General features: G+C 41.8%; 1 protein-coding gene across 5 annotated transcripts in view; it reads left to right on the forward strand.

Moving 5' to 3' along the window:
* Positions 1-14,786, forward strand: part of ADARB1 (adenosine deaminase RNA specific B1) — an 86,442-nt gene that overhangs the window by 49,725 nt on the left and 21,931 nt on the right. For all 5 annotated transcript variants that reach the window (XM_076341978.1, XM_076341975.1, XM_076341974.1 and 2 more), the window contains 4 exons: positions 5,116-5,230; positions 8,527-8,695; positions 9,210-9,358; positions 9,944-10,112. In XM_076341978.1, the coding sequence (XP_076198093.1) occupies positions 5,116-5,230; positions 8,527-8,695; positions 9,210-9,358; positions 9,944-10,112 (602 nt within the window). The remainder of the gene's footprint in view (positions 1-5,115; positions 5,231-8,526; positions 8,696-9,209; positions 9,359-9,943; positions 10,113-14,786) is intronic.

The following is a 14,786-nucleotide window of genomic DNA, read 5'->3' on the forward strand; positions in this document are numbered from 1 at the left end:
AGAGAAAGCAACTTGCGCTAGACAAATAAGCAATGTACCTGCAGATGAAATTAATTTTAAATAATCCACTAGAGGGAATACTTTTAATCATTCACCTAATTGTGTTGCAAATTCAATTTTTCCTGTATATCATTGTGGACAGACATAGAAACAAAACATTAAGCAGAAGGAATGGAGTAAGAACCAGTACTGCAATGGTGACTTTTACCTGAAGTGCTATGTTAATCCTGGTTCAACCTGGGGCAGGAGGAAACTATAAAAGAAATATTCAAATATAGGAAAGATATACAAATTAATGATGAAAATGATTGGAGATCTGGGAAAGCTGCTTCTGCAGAGGTACTGAAGAGCTCTAGGCAGTTTATTGCAATAGACTGCTTAGTGTATACAGGAGAATGAGAATGTAACAGATTCAAACCTAGCAAAAAGATAATACTGAATGTGTTTATGGGAATTAATGAGTAATATGTTGGAATAATTGCTATGGAATTGGCAGAAATGTAAAAGATACATTTGCATAAACAGGGAGAGAATCTACTGCCAGGTAGCAGTTCCTTTAAATAAATACAGGGAACTTGGGAGCACTAGGAAATAATTACCCGGTTTTATTAGCATAGATATGTTTGCACCTTCTCTGAATTGTGTGTGCTGATCACTGTCAGAGGAGAGATAACGGACCTTGATTTTACCTAGTGGGCACTGTCACTGCTCATCAGCTTGTGAAAGTTCACATAAGCCCTAAACTGTGAAGGTAGGAAGAAATAAAGCTGAGGGAGAACATTTGTGCTTGAGAAGGATCACTGGAGATCCAAGGAGAGCACAAAAGATTGGGAGGTCTTGGGTCAGGTCCCCAGTGAGAGCTGGGTGCTGTCAGCCCACGCAGTGCCCCTGCTCCTGCTGCCTTTGGTTCCACCACGTGGGTGCTCACCAGCATTCATCTGGGGTGGTCTCTATGGCCTGCCAAGGTCTTCCTTCAGACCCAGACAGACCTGAACTTCATCAGCTTCAGAATATTTTAAAACATGGATGGTCAGGGGGGTTCTGCTACAGCATTGCAGCAAGATATATATTAACCAAAATCAGTCTGTATGTGTAGAGAAGAAGTGGATTCACTGTAACTTCATCAGAGAAAGGAACAACACACCCAAAATAGCTTTGAGCTCACATGCCTTAATGAGCAAACTGTCAGCTATTTTAGGTCTTTCCTTTTTTGAATTACCCAACTTTGAATAATGATTTAATGCAGGAGCAGGGGTAGAGAACTGCATGTCAGATGTTAGGGCACTCACTGGGAAGGTGAGACACGAGTTCAATTTCTGTTCCAATTAATATTTATTTATATGAAAGGGAGTAGAGTCAGAATGAGAAGTGAAAGATCCCTACGCAGGCTGGTCAGTGGCCTGGGCTTGATGTGGAGACAGCTTCAAGTCCTTGGTTTTGAGATGGGGACAGCAAGGACGACATTTTAGGCCAGTAAGTCTTATTCCTGGCGCTGCAGTGGTCTGTTCATAGCCTGCCTTATTACCATCTCTTCCATGCTCTTAGTGACTCTTAACTATGTTAATGTAATAGACCACCTGGGAGAAAAGGATAATTCGTCTAAATTGTTGGGTGAGTATTCTTATGAAAGACCAAAACCTTAGTAACTAAATCTGTAGACATTTAATAGTGTTTATTCCTCACCACCCACCTGTTGTCATGCAACTTGAGTATCAAATAGAATAAAAAAATCTTTAATATATCTGCCTGTTTTCTGGCAGTGATATTCTGCCCCCCCCCCCCCCCCCCCCAGTTCCTCCTGTGTTGTTTGAATCTCTAGTGGTCATTTTGTCTCGCTTGAGTTCTGCTTAGTCCTTCTTATCAGCCCTCCCCAGTGTCTGGCTTCATGTTCATTCAAGCATTTTTAGGTTTTCTTGTCAGCAGCTTAGTTCCACGCTGTTTGAGATGCAGCCCCATCCCATCCTTCTGTGCCTGCTTACATCTTCCCAGAGGGACTCACCGTGTTCTTACTTGTATATCAACACCACAGTTTCCTCTGCTTTGCTTATTATGTGAAAAAAATAATCTTTTTTGGAAAAAGCTAATGTGTCCACCCTGTATGCAAGCATCCTACCCAATTGCTGTTCAAGTAGCCTTTTTGTCAGCAGTATTGGCAGGTAAGTTGGCTATGGGTTTCTTCCCAGAAACACCTGGCAGTTTCCATTCCCACCTCTTGATGAGAACCTCCTCAAGCCAGCCCTCGTTCCCCCAGGGAATAGGCAATCGCATGCCTCTGTAGATCAGCCTCTGTTTGGCCAGGTAGGTTGAGGATTTGTGCAGCAAGTTACCCGTGTTCAGTGATCCTGGAAAAAGCGTTCCTTTATGTTCACCCTTGGCAACCGGTCGGTTTTGGTTCAGCATTTTGGAATCACCATTTCTGGTATGTGCTGAACTTTGTGTTTTTGTGTAGCTCAATGTTGGAGAAGACACCTCCAGTTACCAGTCATCATGCTCACTTTTTTTTGGAGAAGGGGTGACCTGTATTGTTTATCACCTGGATGGCAAGCCTTTCTGGCAGGCTTTGAAGACTCTCTGAGTCTGCATGTATTCTTTGTGGATCAGGTCCATCCCTATTTGGAAAAGTTTGTTTCACTAGTATATTCCATCATAATGTCATTCAGCATGATTTTACATTGCCGGGCAGCTTGTCAGCTGCCAGCCATGTTCTCCTGTCCAGCACATCATGATGTGAAGTAGAGCAGAAAAATATATATATTACAGAAATGAGAGCATAAAACTTGCAGCTGGGAAGCAGTATCCATAATTATGCAATGGGGCTACGGATAAAACACTGGAACAGGGACTCTGTTTCTTGTCCCTGCAGTGAGGCTGCAGGGAGGTTAATCATTTAAGCCTTTTGTGTATTCATTTTCCATTTCTAAAACCAGGGTGATAATACAACTGTCACTCATTATTTTTCTTTTGTGTATTTACCTTGAAGTTCAGCCTTCTGCATTAGGTAAGTACTAGCACAGTTAAATGCAGATTTTGTGCTGCATGGTCATGGTGCTGTCAGAGCACAGACTGTAACACAATTTTGGGTCCAGCAGCTAAAAGACCTTGTTTGAAAATCAGTGCCTGACCAGACATGTTCATAGCCTCTGAGTAAAATTGTGTTCCTGAAAAATTTCTCAAACTGTTGATAAGAGTTTCTGAGTTGCAGTCCACTCAAATGCATCAAGAAAATTTGTATTTGCAATGTCGAGAGTCTTCTGACTCTACAAGTTGTGCAATTGCAAAACATTGACCAACACTTGGTGCAGATGTGACCACAGTCACCACTGACTGCTGGTCGCTGTCTCCAGTCAGATTCTGGAAAAAGCTGTCGAGCTCTGAAATCATGAGACATGAGCTTTAATTGCTTCCTGCACTGCTAAAGCTTTTCCAGAAGGAAGTTAACATTGAGAGCTCCTCCACGTTCTTTCTAGGCTGTTGGTTCTCATGAGCGTTGTTAAGAAAATGGTGGTGAATCACGCTGGCAGTCTTCAAACACTCTTTTTCTTTTCTTTCTTTTCTTTTGACCCTGGCAATCTGTTTTTAGAACTGATTGTGTTCAAGAGTTTGTACTGTTTCAAGTGGGTGCACCCAAGCTCTGTATACTGCTGCCCATTGGCCCTGTTGATTTGCCTTGGGCCCTCTGGAGGGGTGAGAGTGGTGATCTTCTTCCATTACTGAGAGCCCAAAGACAGTTTGTAAGCGAAGACTCTCAGCCACAAGCGTCCTTTTGGGCTTGATGTAGTTGCTTACCTGTGTGTTTAGCACCACGTTGGATGCTCTTCGGTATCTAAGACATCTGCATGGCACTGGCAGGCATGACACAGGACCTGTGTCCTTCTGGTGTCTCAACCTGTGGGCCAGGTGATTACCCCAGAACATCTCAGATACTGCTGGGTGCCAACACGGACAACCAGATCAAGCTCTTCACGCCTGGCACTCCGAGATAGGGACCTGAGCTCCCTCCCCAGCTGTCCATTCCTCCTCTCCGGCTGCTGGTCCTGGTGCTGGTGGAAGATGGGTGGGGACAGGCTGCCCTGTCTCTCCTGATGGCCTGGGGACTGCTCATCCACACCGTCTAGCATGTAACTTGCCTTTCTCAGCCACGCCCTTAGGAACAACCAGCTGTGCTTGTGATGCTGTTGCATATATTGCCCTGGTTTTCAGTTTCTTTTCAGGTGAAAAGTCAAGAATTTGATCTTGACTCATCTCCTCTAGCTATTATGGTTCCAGCTGCCTTAGAAACAGCAGGTGAGATTAGCTGCAGTGTTGAACTGAACCGTCATTCAACAAGAGCAGGACTGGTATTTTGAACTTTTCCTTAATATTAGAAGTTAGCCCCCCTTACAGCCTGACTGACATTGCTTGCTAACCCTGCTGGCAAGATACAACAAGGCTGTGACTGTTATTGTTCAAGTTTTCCTGAAGGTGAAAGAGATAAATCCTTCCTAATTTTGAGATAGCTTATTTTGGGTTATATATTGACATTTCCTATTCCTGAATTTGTATATGTCTTGTAAAAATAAGAAATAGAAAGTGTTTAACCAGTGTTGAAAACAGATTCATTCTTATTTATGTAATAGCTAGATAATGAATTCGATTGTTATAAAAGGTTTACATGTTGGTTTGAGGAGCCTGGTTTTTGCACTTCAATCTTCTTGTCAGGTCCGATGTTGAGGATACTGAAATGATGTGTTTTGAGGTTTGAGCATGAAAGTATAGACGTATCTGTCTATCCAGTTGTTCTCCCAAGCCTCAAATGTTCATAACGATCATGAGCATTAGGTACTTTGATGCTTGGCTTAGGGCTGTTTGACCCTGTTTTAATAGACGTGGAGCACATAGAGCTCTGCTTCCATTTATAAAAAGCTGCGAGTGCTCAGTATGCCTGAAAATTGTATGCAGCCACCTCCTTGACATAATACTGATGCCTCAATGTCCATTTTTAAAGTGAACAATAAAAACTCATTTAATTTATTGTGTAAAATCATTTAAAAGTGCAGATCTTTATAACCTAATGCTGCTGTAATTTTTAAATTATTTGTTTAATTTTCTAATGTGCATTTCTGTGTGATCCTACAGGTTTTAGCTGATGCTGTTGCACGCTTGGTTGTAGATAAATTCAGTGATTTGACAGAAAATTTCACATCTCCACATGCACGTAGAAAAGTCCTTGCTGGAATTGTCATGACAACAGGTAAAGGAAGAAAAAAAGTACTATTTTAACTGCTTAAATACGAGAGCTCTGTTTGCATTCTAGGAAACTATCTTTTTTCAGTCAACCAGTACTGAAATATATTTTTACTGTTTAATCTTCAAGGTGCACTATATATAGCAATTAAAACTTGGCTAAAGATAATTACAGGAAAATTAGACCTGCAAATACTTCTGTTCCACAGAGTTCCTGTATTCTGCCTGATTGAGACATCTGAGATAACTCATGATCTACAAAATACATGCACCTTTTAAAATTAATCATGCAACTTTTTGAAAGTAAACCTAAAATAAATTTCACTGCGTCGGTCACACAGATGGCATTCTTGGGTTTTGGCATTGTCATGATTTAACCCCAGCTGGCAACTAAGCACCACACAGCCACTCATTCACTCCCCCCCCCCCCCCCCCGGGTGGGATGGGGGATAGAATTGGGAGAGTAAAAGTGAGAAAACTCGTGGGTTGAGATAAAGACAGTTTAATAGGTAAAGCAAAAGCTGCGCGCGCAAGCAAAGCAAAACAAGGAATTCATTCCCTACTTCCCATCGGCAGGCAGGTGTTCAGCCATCTCCAGGAAAGCAGGGCTCCATCACGCGTAACAGTTACTTGGGAAGATAAACACCATCACTCCGAGCGTCCCCCCCTTCCTTCTTCTTCCCCCAGCTTTATATACTGAGCATGACGTCATATGGTGTGGAATGTCCCTTTGGCCAGTTTGGGTCAGCTGTCCCAGCTGCGTCCCCTCCCAACTTCTTGTGCACCCCCAGCCGACTCGCTGGTGGGGTGGCGTGAGAAGCAGAAAAGGCCTTGACTCTGTGTAAGCACTGCTCAGCAATAACTAAAACATCCCTGTATAATCAAAACTGTTTTCAGCACAAATCCAAAACACAGCCCCGTACTAGCCACTGTGAAGAAAATTAACTCTACCCCAGCCAAAACCAGCACAGGCATTTATGTAAGAAATTATGCTTGCTTTCCAAGTTTTTAAGGTTTTGCACTTTGTTAGTTATTCTTGCTATATTTTATTCTTAGTGCTCTGTGTCTCAGTCATTTCAGTAAAAATATCTGAAGAAAGCAGTTTATGTTTTGGCAGCTGACACTGGTGTGCATGTGCAAGCAGCAGTAATGCCGTGGTTCTCTGATTGTTGGCACGAGATCCGTGCTCTGCCAGATCACCCAAAACAGTGAAGTTCTGCCCTAATCTGATCTGCAACCACGCTGCTGCTGAATTTTCCTCAGGCTAAGATTTATCTTGGTCTTCCATCCATCTGAACCCTTGATGGGACATTCATTTTGGGCCTGTCATGAAATGCCCCCAATTAGTTGTACGAGTCAGATGGATATTGGTGACAAATGTACAGCCTTCCCTTGGTGATTTGGGCAATGCCAGCTCTTTCCTCCTGTGGGGATGTTTGTAGGGGTCTCCTCCATAGAGCAGAGAGGTCTGAGGGTGCTGGTTAGGGTAGATGATAACTGCATGCTCTAGGGACAGGGGACTGTAACAAGGGGACAATGTGGCCCAAACTCTGTCACAAGACATCCATGGTGAGCTGACCCTGGCCAGCAGTCAAACACCCACCCAGCCTCTCACTCGCTGCCTTCTCCTGGGGCATGGAGAGAAAATGGAAGGACGGTGGGAAGACTCGTGGGTAGACAAACGCCGTAACCTCGAATGTCCTCTCTTCCTTTCCCTAAGCAATTATTGCTGAGCACAATGCTTATGGTGTGGGATATCCCTTGGTCACTGTCACTCAGATGTCCTGGCTGCGTCCCCTCCCAGTCTCTTGCCCACCCCCAGCACACTGGCCTTTGGGAGGTTTGGAGAGAAAGCCTTGACGGTCCTCAAGCACTGCTCAGCGACAGCCAAAACATTCATGTGGTACCAACACCATTTTAGCCCCAAATGCAAAGCACTGTGAGGAATATGCTGTAGTTTTATTTCATATATTTTGTGATATTTAACAAGTTTTTGTTGTAATTACAGTCCTGTGTCCACAATTCCCAAAAGAGCCATGTGATCAAAGAATTAAGACTTAATTAACATGTGAATACATTTTGATTAACTGAAGAAATATCTTTACAGAAAATTAGAAACCATCTTTGCATGGATACATGTCTGGGGAACCCCTGGAATTAGATGACCCCATTGCACAGCCTTGTGTTGCAGAGTGAAGCGGCTCCCTGCTTCTCCTCCATGGTTTTCTCCTCCAGCCCTGTGGGCAGCAGGGGGCAGCTGGGCTCAGGTTCATTTTTTTAAGGCCATGTATTTCATCAGGAGTGAGAGCTCAAACAGTCCATGTCTCAATTACCTTTTTAATTACTCAATTACCAATTCCCTTGCTAATTACTAGTTATGCCCCTTATGTCGGCACTGCTGTCGCGCAGCCAGGTGGTTATGGGAGGATCCTTAACTCTAGGTGCTTGGGGTGCATTGAAAGTGGTTTTTCTGCTTTTCCATACCACAGTAACTATTCTGTGGGAGGAAGACAGCAGAAGGCATTTGGCAGGTCTTGGCTGCTATCTGCCTCTGCTGGTGAGGCCTCAAGAGCTTCAGAGGAATTAGTGTGGCTTGCTGGGGCTTTTTTTGCTGAGTGTTTGCTAGAGGGATGTAACATTTTGATCTGTCTTTCTGAATTCTTCATGCAGCTGACCTTTTTTTGTGTGTGTGTGATAAAGACAGTTCCCTCTATAGAAAACACCCAAAATACTTTTTTAATTCTATTGTACGGAATAATTTAATACCAAGAACTACACTTCTACAAGCATTATACTGCTGATAAGCTTTGCAGTTGTTTATGCATTTAAAATTCTCCATTCCCTAGTCTTACCTTTCCTGTTGTTGGCTTAATACCCTTCCATAATGTGTTGCTGCTTTAATAAATCAGTGCCCTTGAGATTTCTAAAGTCGCTGTGAATATCTGCATAGGTGGCCAGAAGGTGCGTGCTGGAAGCTAGCTGGCTGCCTGGGGCTCAGGAAAAAAGCACTGTCTTTGGAGCTTAGGCTTTAATAACTCTTCCTGGAGCAGCAATTTTTTTCTGCAGGTTTTCAATTTCTAACTTGTCTGAACTCCAACATGAAGAACTCACAAGAACCATAGACCATACTGGTGCAGGGAGAGTATGGCTGAATGAAGCTTTTGCTTTAAGAAAGTATCAGAAGAAAAAACTTTTTTTTTAAACAAAAAAAAAAAGGAGCCTTGTTTGGGTTCTGCAAGAAGATCACTTGCTAGATTATTTGTGATTTTAATTGCATCTTCTTCCTGACATTTTGTTTTGCAGGTACAGATGTGAAAGATGCCCTGGTAGTAAGTGTTTCTACAGGAACAAAATGCATCAATGGTGAATACATGAGTGATCGTGGTCTTGCATTAAATGATTGCCACGCGGAAATTATATCTCGCCGGTGCCTGCTTAAATTTCTGTATACACAGCTTGAGCTTTATCTAAGGTAAGCTGGAGGGAAAAGGAAGATGAGCTGATCACACGGAGCTCAAAAGGTGTCTGTGTAAAACACCTGTCTTAATTATTTCAATGTGAAACGCTTGTCCTGTTGCATTAGGATGTTTAATTTAGAACTCAGACCCTTTGCCCTAAAGTTTGACTTTAACAAAACATGTATTCAGTTGGGTGTCAATCATGAGAGGGGAGGACAGAAAAAATAATAGGGAATAATTTTGTAAACTGTAAACATGTAAATCAGAATAATCTCAAGTGGGCTAAAGGGTGGTGATGTTTCATTTGCTGGTAAGTGCCTGAAAGCTCTTGACATCTGGAGATGTCAAGGGCTCTCTATTTCTTGTCTTGATGGTCTTTTAATTTTGTTAATTCTAATAACTGTTAGATTTGTACTACAAAATTTCCAGACAACCTGTGTTTGTTTTTAATGCCTATTAAGACTGCCCATCTTATGGTTGTTTATGTGTTAATGTCAGTTTTGACTCTAGCTTTATTCTTTGTTTCAGCAATAAAGAAGATCAACAAAAATCCATTTTTATCAAATCGGAGCAAGGCGGGTTTAAGCTGAAGGAGAATGTGCAGTTTCATCTCTATATCAGCACATCTCCTTGTGGCGATGCTAGGATTTTCTCACCACATGAAGCAGCACAAGAGGGTATGACAGCAGTCCTACTCAAGCAAGGGAGTTTAAAGTATTCTTTGAGGAAGTGGCACAGTTAAAATTTAGGTGTCTTCTTTCCTTTTAGTGTAGATGTGTGTTAGACAAAGATCTCTTCAAAAAAATCTGAGCTGTTCTTCCTGTGTGGTAGAAGTTAAGTATAGACTGATCCACCATGTGGTCTTGAAGAGGCTGAATGCTAGCTGAGATAAGCCAGTGAGTCAGCAAGTATTTGTACAGAACTAACTGAACCGTTTCACTGTTTCCATCTTTTAACGGTGGTTGTCTGCCTGCCCCTTTCTTGATCTGTCCATTAACTTCATTCTAACACTGTAACGCGTAGAACAGAATTGAAGAGCTACCTGCTGCGTACTGCTTCTTCGTGGAAAGCTTGGTTTAATTGCAAGTATGTTTTAGAAGACAGTATTTGTGAGAGCTGCCTGATGCTGTAGCTAATTTGCAAGTAGCAATCCAGCAGTTATGCAAGCAAATACCTTTAATCGACTCTTCTTATTGTCATGCTATCTGTAAAACAGTTTGAGAATGTTTCTCAGCTGATTGTAAGTAATTTTTGTCATTTAGATCAAGGGGACAGGCATCCAAACCGCAAAGCAAGAGGACAGCTACGGACAAAAATAGAATCTGGAGAAGGGACCATCCCCGTGCGCTCTACTACCACTATCCAGACGTGGGATGGTGTATTGCAAGGAGAAAGGCTACTTACCATGTCCTGCAGTGACAAGATAGCGAGGTGAGATATCAAATGATTGATTTCTTTGCTATTGCTTTTTATTGCTGAACAAAAAAGGAGGGTTGCATGCTGCTTGCAGTGAACATGCAGGTTATTGATTGGCTTATTTCATTGCTTAGATGTAGTGTGGGGGTGGCTGTAACTCCAGTGATAAAGCTCTGATTCTTCACTTGCAATTGGTGTCAGACCTTCTGCTGGCTTCAGAGGCAAGGTGAAATTATTATCTATCAATCCAGCCACTTCAAGTCATATGACAGCTTTGTTTTGTATTTATATCATTGGGAAATAGCAGAAGAATGCTTCCCCCTCCCCCTCCCCTGCAAAGTAGTATAGCATTAGCAAAACAGTGCAATAAATATATTACAATAGTTATATTTGAATAACTTTCTCTGATGATATACATCCTTGCCCTGTCATTGGAAATGTTCAAAGTCAGGTTGGATGGGGCTTGGAGCAACCTGATCTAGTAAAAGGTGTCCCTGCCCATGGCAGGGGGGTTGGACTAGATGATCTTTAAAGGTCCCTTCCAACCCAAACCAGTCTGTGATTCTATGATATCAAAGATACATACATTTTCCATGGAGAGATTTAGATTTGTATTATTTTATAAAGGGAAAAAGTGTTCCAGTTAAAAAAAATCTTAATTGATGGGCACTTTTAATTTTTAACTTTAAATTTATTTTTAGTTTAAATATTTTTACTGTAATTAAATATTTTATTTCCAATACTAGTGCTTTTATTTATATTTTATCCGATACCTTCTTTGTTGTCCTTTTTGACAAAGATTGAAAGATTTTTTTTGTTCAAAATCATAAATGGACAAATGATTACCCCCCAAAAGAATTTAGCAGCAGTATCCTTTAACAAATATCAGAAGTATGGCAGAGTTGCAACATAATTTTTTGAAATGAGTCTGTGTGTTTGCAGCCTCTGGTTCTTGCAAAATAGATGAGAAATGCCAATTTTTTTCAGCTGATGATATTTTAGTTATTTTTTAGTAGCTCTGCTGTTTTGTCAAGTCACAGTTAGCCTGATTCAAAATTTATTAAGTGTATTAGGTTGGAACTATTCTTCTGAACTGTGTATGCCAAATCAAAAATACAGGAGGAAGGTTATGTAATCGCTTTGTTCCTCTAGTCTTGTCTCAAGTAATCAGCATCTCTACTGAAGGAAGACGTTTTACTTTAGTTTAAATCCCCCTAACATAAATGGATAGGGCCTTTCAGAAGCTAGGACAGTGGATTGTTGAAAGGTAATTCTACAAAAATGACATTTCAGTTTCTTTTATAATATTTTCAATAAAATCCACCCAATAAATTCCCCAGCTTCAGGCCAGGGACTTCTCCCAACCACCCGACATGGTAATCGTGCCACATTCATTTGACTTCTTTTATCACATCGTCATTTGCCGTTAGTGCAAATAAAAAAAAATGAAGACAGTTGTTGAGCTAGAACACATTTGACTATTTTGTTGATTTTGTGTGATGCAGAACAGAATCCATCTCTCGCTTGCGTAGCTAGCTGTCACCTCTCCTTGGGGCTAATGGGAATAATTTTGTTTGTGCCAGTGAAGGAAGCAAATAGAACCCCTTGAGACAGAACAAAGACTGTATGACGGGTAAGGAGGCCCAAATTTTCATATTCTTTTTTTCTTTTCTTTTTTTTTTTTACATTTCCCTGACACTTATGACTGTGTTTTGTCCATTTACATTTGAAAGAATGCATTGCTCTTTAGTGTCCATCAGTCAGTCCTCCAGTATGCCTGAGCCCTGTGAATTTCCACTGAGCCTTCCCAAAGGTTCACAGTCCCAGCCTGGAAAAGACATGGATAAATTTGGGGTGCAGGTTTGCACAAGCAGGAAAACACTTGTATCTGAACAGCCTCATCTGTGTGGATTATATGTATAATCCAAGCTGTTATTTCCAGCCTCTGAGCACTTTGTTGCAGTGTGCTGTTTAGCACCCTCCTAAGCCTGGTAGGAAGATCCAAGAAAAATTGTGAGAAACATGGAAAAGCCATGAGTGTAATTCCATTTGGGTCAGAAGCATTAGAACAGGATTATCCTAGTGTGTTAGTGCCTGGTGGCACTGCAGTATGGTGTTAGGGTGGTTTCTGTGACCACAGTAACTGTTTTGGGACATTAATATACATGCATGTTTTAAATGTATCCTAATCTTGTTCCATGGTACTTTATGATGACTGTTTTTTGTCATTCTCCATTTGATGTGTTTTTCTGCCCACATTCATTCTAAGTTTTTTGGCTTCAAATAATTACTTAACTTCTCATGAAACATTCCAGTTGTGGCTAATGTCTTGCTGAGAAGAGCAAAATTTTTTTCACCGTTTCATTGGTAGGAAGGCTGTAGAAATTGAGAAGAGCTTTAACATTAAGTCAGGTTGTTAAAGGGGAAGTCATTGGTGCTCTTCTACTCTAAAGAAGGGAAAATATTATTTCTGATAATCTTCTGTGTGAAAGAACATCATGTGCCCATGCACTGGCCTTGTTTTGTGCTTATTCAGAGTGGGAAATTCAAATGGAGGTTTGTAACTCAGTCTTTCTCTTTATTTCCCCCATGGCTTTGTCTTCTTGACCCTGCCACCTAGTTTTTTGGGACTGATGAAGTTACACAAACACATCTTAAAATCCTATGCGTGCTCACATGTTCTGCAGCTATGTCCATGCCCATCCATCTGTTTTTGAGTTTGAGAGTTATTTCTAAGTGGCAAGCTCCATGGCGGAGCTGGTGTGATTTCTGAACAGCAATAGAAAGAGCAGTTCTCCTCACTCGTTCTTAACCCAAGTGACAGTGGCCGATGTGAATGTATTCACTTTGATACCTGGTGGCTGTGTGACGCCTAGGTAAGAAACCTGGGAGAAAGTGGTAGGAAACCACTACCCAAGATGTAGCATCTAAATAATCAGATGTGGCATCATGGAACCTCTGAAACCAGTGACCTGAGTCTTGACCCAGGCTCACTGGTGTGCAGCAAATCCAGGCAACACCAGAAAAGCTGGGGCAAGTCAGCTGTGTGGTTGCCAGCCTAGGTACAGCTACAAGGGAAAACAGATTCTCTTGTCTGTAATTGCAAATCTGACCTCAGGATAAATAAAAAGATGTTTGGGAGAAGTGCTACTGTCAAAGACCATGGACTTCTTGCACGTAATGATTTATAGTGTGGGCTGCTGACCGAGCCACTTGATGTAAAAGAAGCTAACTGCACTCCACGTAAAGATGTTGCTGCCTGTTTATGCTGTGGCTCGTGAAAGGCATGGGCTGGTCATAGAGATTCAGTTAGTCTCTTAAGGAAACAAAGAGAAATCGGATTTAAAATCAGAAAAGAAACCAGATTGCAGTTAGCTGAATGAAGTCAGCTCTGCCTGTTCGTTCTGCCAGGTGATGAGAGTAAAGCCCAGCTAAATGGGTGTCCACAACAAGCAGATCATGACCTGCCCAGTGTGGGTCTGAGTTGAAGTTGAGCAGCAGAAGTGTCTCTGCACATGAACCACACCGAACGTGATTGCAAAGACAGACAAATGCTTGTCACCGAGCTACAGAGGTGAAGGCCACCACAGGGCTCTGCAAGCATCCCTGGGGATGCTGCCAGCCTCAAACTTGGCAGGCTGATCACAGCAGTCTTGGAAACCAGAAACATGCAGGAAAACCCACGGGCACAGCTACTGCAAACACGAGCGCCTTCTGTTCAGAGCTAGTGGGAGCCCCTGGGTCTGCGGCTTCCAACGTCTTCATGGTAAGAAGCAAGTTGTCCCACATCTTGGATGCACAGTGGTCATGGGGAGCTTTTGGTTTGCGTTGCAATTCAAAAGACCTTGAAATCTTGTTGGTGTCACGGTAAGCCAAGCCTGCCTTTGGGATTACTCCCTGAGACAGCTGCCATCTGAGCTGTGTGCCTCTGTCATGGAGGAGGGCAGGAGATGCATGTGAGGAGACAAAATACTTTCTGGGGATAGTCTGACATCTTCTCACACGTTGACACCTTCTCTCCCTTGCCATCGGTTGCAAGTAAAAGATTGTCATAAACAAAATGCCTACTAAGTCATTTTCCTTTGTTCATAGTCATTTCTGTCTATAAATTATATTGATAAAAGCAGCACTTTGAATTGTAAACACTTGTTTTTGTCAGGGTTTGCAGTCTATCATAAATACCATTTTTTCAACAGTACACTTGTTTTGGTAGTTGCAGGAGACTCTTCATTTTCCTGCGATGAATTCTGACACCAGTTCCATGTGCACACCGTTGTAAATGCAACACGTAGTGACTCACCTCCTCCATATGGCTGTCTGCATAAAAATTATTGAGAGTGATACTAAGACATCTGATATTAATATCAAGCTTTATTACTTACTGCTGTTAGGCTCCCCTCTTTTCTGTGTTTTCTCTAAAATAGTGCAAATAACAGAATTTCTATGCAGTTTGGGTTTGGAAAGATCAGAGAAGAGGTTTTACCTGAAGTGTGTATTTTCAACTGGGTTTTTTTTGCAAGAGGTGCACTAGCACACTCTGTGAAAGTGTTGCTGCAGAGTTAAATTTTACTTACCTTTTCATGTATCAAGAGTTGAGAAATCAGCTGTATATCATAAAGAAGTCAATAGAACTTTTAGGAATCCACTGTAGATACCCTTGCCTCTGAGCACATGGTAGCCTAAAGCAGA

This window comes from Aptenodytes patagonicus, chromosome 6 (assembly GCF_965638725.1).
Source record: "Aptenodytes patagonicus chromosome 6, bAptPat1.pri.cur, whole genome shotgun sequence".
Lineage (NCBI taxonomy): Eukaryota > Metazoa > Chordata > Aves > Sphenisciformes > Spheniscidae > Aptenodytes > Aptenodytes patagonicus.